At 48.2% G+C, this 4,588-nt stretch overlaps 1 protein-coding gene across 1 annotated transcript; it reads right to left on the minus strand.

Annotated features, from left to right (window-relative positions):
- Window positions 1-1,415: 1,415 nt before the first annotated feature.
- LOC103672931 (glucose-dependent insulinotropic receptor) lies at window positions 1,416-2,667 on the minus strand. The gene has a single exon (XM_008701633.2). The coding sequence runs from the start codon at window positions 2,662-2,664 to the stop codon at window positions 1,657-1,659; it is 1,008 nt and encodes a 335-aa protein (XP_008699855.1). The 5' UTR covers window positions 2,665-2,667; the 3' UTR covers window positions 1,416-1,656.
- Window positions 2,668-4,588: the final 1,921 nt, after the last annotated feature.

A 4,588-nucleotide genomic window follows, 5' to 3' on the forward strand; every position in this document is an offset into this window, starting at 1 on the left:
TAAGACTGAAGGGGAATTAAAACCCAAGTGCAAAACATCATGGTGCGGCGCCATCCTGTGGAGAGGAGGATGGCCAGATTCCATCCTGGTTCCAAACATTATAGTTTCAGATTTGAATGAAAAATTTCATGGGCCTCTTGGCATTAGCCTTTACACATTGGATTCACATGCAACCTCGGGCCATCAATTTAGACATATCATGGGGTTAACCTTCCAAGGTTGTTTTGGCACCACATCCCAGGCAAATTTAATCCATTCTGTATTTGTTTCTTCTTGCCTTCTTTCGTTTTCCACTCAGCAGCTTTCTAGGGAGATAATCTAGTTGAGGGCCTTAAGAGGCAAACTTTCTAGGAATCCACTGTGGAGACCAGGAGATTGAGGAAGGGTTTACAGGGAAGCTCGGGAAGACTGAGCATATTTCCCTGGTTTCTTCCCTACTCTGTTCTTGAATTTCTGCTGCCGGGGTTACCCAGAGGGAGCCTGGCCATAATTTCTGGCTTCTAACAGCCATTTTCTGTACCCACAGAAAGCAGGAGACACTGCTTCCTCAGCTGATCTCCTGGAACATTTCAGAGGCATCCTCTTATTCCACTGAGTTTCTTAGGAAAATGTGGATTTAAGAAGGTCAATCTCAGAGGGAAAAAGTGGGTCCAGTGTGGAGAGCTTGGCAGTGCCTCTCTTGGTACCTACCCCTTTTTCCTCTTCCTTCCCTTCCAGTGTCTCCAGCATCGTTATCAGCAAATAGCTACGCATGACATAAGAAGCCAACTGAGGAACAGGGGTACCACAGAGTCACAAACGTGGTGGATTGGGAGGGGTAGTAGCAGAAATAACCACAAGACTGGCTATTTCCAAAGAAACAGTGTTTTGAACACCATGAAGTGTAAAAGAAGACAAGCTGTAGAATCTAATTCAGGTTCCTACATTTTAGGCAAAGTCACTTCCTAAAAAGTCTGATTTACATAAGGGAGGGCAGGACTCCTCAATTTATTATAGTCAGTCACTACAGTAAACAGTTAAAAGGAACCACCTCATTTCTCTAGTGCTGTGCTATCCGATACGGTGCCTACTAGCTGTATGTGGCTACTGAGCATTAGAAATAGGGATCATTTGGATGGAGATGTTCTGTAAAGGTAAAATACACATCAGATTCAGAGATTTAGCATGAAAAACATAGTACAGTAATTTTTATATCGATTACATATTGGAATAATGTTTTAGATATATTGGGTTAAATGAAACATTAACATTAATTTTGCCTGGCTTTTTTTCTTTACCTTTTAACACGGTTACTCAAACATTTAAAATTATATGTGACTTGCATTATATTTCTGTTGGACAATGCTGCTCTAGTGCATTCAAAAATAGGGTTTGATTTTTTATCATTTCAGTAGTACATTTCTTTAAGTAAGCATACCTGTACAGGAGAAACAGACACATTGCAAAAGAAAGCTAGGGAGGAATGGAGATTTGCAGATGAGGAAATGGATTATAGAAGAAAGTCAGCACCCTACCTCAGTTCCTCTCAGTCTGGGGTGAGGGGTGGTCAGCTGCCTGAAGCAAGTACTCTCATTCCCCTAGCTCCATCTGATTTCCTAGTTGGGGCCCAGAGAAGGGAGGGAGAAAGCGCTTTGAAACTTCTCTGCCCTCACCATCTTAGCCATCAAGATGTGAGTGGGAGATAACGGCGATAGGATAGGAATTTTCCCTGGGCCCCTCTGGGCCACCATCCCTGGCTGAGAGAAGGAGGCGGCATAAGGTGAGCCCCTTCTTCACTCCCAGGGCCATCTGGTAGAGCTGCTGCCGCACCTCCTTCTGCCAATAGGCATAGATGAGTGGGTTGAGCAGGGAGTTGCCCACACCGAGCAGCCACAGGTACCGTTCCAGCACCGGGTAGAGGTAGCACTTCTGGCAGGCCACCTGCACAATGCCAGTGATAAGGAAGGGGGTCCAGGACAGAGTGAAGCTCCCAATGAGAACAGCCACAGTGCGGACAGCCTTGAAGTCGCTGGGAGTCCGTGGAGGCCTGTATGCCCCAGTCATGGCTCCTGCTTGTTCCATCTTTCGGATCTGCTGGCTGTGCATGGAGGCAATCTTGAGCATGTCGCAGTAGAAGAAGACAAAGAGGAGCAGGACTGGGAAGAAGCCAACGCAGGAGAGGGTCAGCACAAAGCGTGGGTGAAACACAGCGAAGAAGCTGCAGGTACCGTAGTAGGTAGTCTGCCGGAATATGGGGACTCCAAGTGGGAGGAAGCCAATGAGGTAAGACACCAACCACAGCCCGGCAATGCAGGCCCCAGCCACGAACCCATTCATGATCTGGAAGTAGCGGAGGGGCTGCTTGATGGCAAGGTACCTGTCAAAGGCAATCAGCATGACCGTGAGGACAGAGGCAGCGGCGGAAGAAGTAACAAACGCCATCCGAAGGCTGCACAGGGTCTTCTGTGTGGGCCGAGGTGGGCTGGAGAGCTGGTCTGTGACTAGGCCAGAGATGGCCACACCAAGCAAGGTGTCAGCCACAGCCAGGTTCAAGGTGAAGCAGAGACCGACACCATCATTCTTGTGGATCAACAACAGCACAGCCACGGCCACTAGCGCATTAACAGCAATAATGAGGGAGGCCAGGACAGCAAGGATCACTCCAAATGGGAAAGATGACTCCATGTCTTGAAGTGGCAGGATTTCCACTTACCAGGGCATGCTGGCTCTCCAGCTCAAATTCTCACAGGCTGGGGGAGAAAGAGCGGAGTTCAGAGCTGCAGCACAGCTCTGGCCGCCACTGGCAGTACAGGCTGGCAGCTTGCTATGTGTGAGATCCTGCCTGTCACTAAGAATCACCCTCTCTCAGTCCTCAGCCTCTTGCCTCTCCCGCTCTCTGAAGGCAGCAGTCCCAATGCAGACCTCCCCCTGGGTCCCGAGCTAGTCCCTCCCCCTCCAATATCCCAGTTACCAGACAACTCCTGAGTACCTGGTGCATACTGTCTCGCCAGGCTCTCTTCTTTGTTGATGCTTCAAGGACTTTCTTTGGAGGGACTGGGGCATTCATCAGGTCTCCTGTCGGGCGGAAGATATAGTTGACTCTAGTCAAACTTTTTCTTCCTCCATAGCTTGATATTAAACTTCTTTTCCTAAGCCTCAAGTACTAGCTTAACAACTAATCTCAGCTTCATGAAGCATTTACTTAATAACGAATTCTCAGGCACTACTACTGCCTTCAATCGAGCAGGACGATCATAATCAGTTGAAGTGGAAAGTGAGGGCAGGCAGGCGATTTCGGGACCCAGCATACTTTCAGGGGAGTTATCACATATTTAAGTGGGTTTTTTTTTAATCTTTTGTTTCCTAACACCTCGGATTCTAATTCTCTCAAATAGGTTGTGCTGTTCCCCTCTTTCTCATCCCTCAGAACTCAGCTGATTCAGAAGGGCAGGAAAACGAAAGGAGAGAATTGTTAATGGCTGTTACTCGGTTTAGAATAGAGCCCACTCCCTGTCTAAAGTTGCTTTCTGGGTACACCTGGGTGGCTCATTCGGTTAAGCGTCCCCCTTCAGCTTGGGTCAGGATCCTGGGGTCCTGGGATCGAGTCCCGCATTGGGCTCCTTGCTCAGTGGGGAGCCTGCTTCTCCCTCTGCCTGATGCTCCCCCTGCTTGTATGCTCTCTCTCTGACAAATAAATAAATAAAATCTTCAAAAAAAAAAAGCTGCTGTCTGTTGGGTATACTCATTGAAAACATGTCTCTGATCATAAGTAGTGGCTGCCAGCCTTGCCCTTCTTGATCCTTGTAGACCTTGGGTCTGAGACATGAGAAGAGGAGGTGGGCTGCATTCTGGAAAGTGTCTGTTCTCATGTTTGGCTGTGGAATTTTCCATTTTCCAGTGTGGATAGTGTTAGGCTGAAGGGTGGCAGTGTTGCTGAGGCAAGTGAGATGTGCTCAGGCAGGGCAGCTGTGTTGGTCACTCCTATTTTAGGTTGTATATCCATTTGTTCGGGTACATTAGAACTAACCTTTTGCCTGCTCCTCTCGGATACCAAGAAGAGAGGTGTGGGGAGAAGAGTGGTTTGAAGCTTATTTACTCAGTTCAGGTGAGAGCACAAATGGGAAAGGTTAGTGTTTTAAGTGAGGGAGCGGAGAGCAAGGTACAGGGTTGGAGGCAAATATTATACTCCAGGATGTTTTGACAGTCCGAGAGGGCCTTTGACAGATGTCTCTTCTACAAAGGAGCACAAGGGCCATGGCTTGGGGACTTGGTGTCCCAGTTGCCAGTCTGAGAACAGTTCTGATTCTTTGGTACCCCTGTTAGGAAGCTAACTTCAGTTGCTTAGTACCTGGCCTGATTTTATGCCTGGATCGAAGGTTGTGCTCCTGTCTCCCTAGCTCTTGAGTCCGTGCATGGAGTCCAGATGGTCCTTTGGAAAGCCCTGCTCAACCTGGAGTGTGCATCAGGACCCCCGAAGGTGGCTGTGCGTGTTTGTGCACACATTCTTGGGCCTCACTCAGAGTTTTGGCTTCAAAATCTGGGGTGGACCTGAGAATCTGCATTTCTAACAAGTTTCCAGGTGGTGCTGATGCTGATTCTGGGACCCCAT

The sequence above is a fragment of the Ursus maritimus genome (genome assembly GCF_017311325.1).
Source record: "Ursus maritimus isolate PB19 chromosome X unlocalized genomic scaffold, ASM1731132v1 scaffold_X1, whole genome shotgun sequence".
Lineage (NCBI taxonomy): Eukaryota > Metazoa > Chordata > Mammalia > Carnivora > Ursidae > Ursus > Ursus maritimus.

Bases quoted from the DNA above. Each gene is read 5' to 3' on its own strand.
- LOC103672931 (XM_008701633.2), bottom strand. From the start codon at position 2,664: ATGGAGTCATCTTTCCCATTTGGAGTGATCCTTGCTGTCCTGGCCTCC.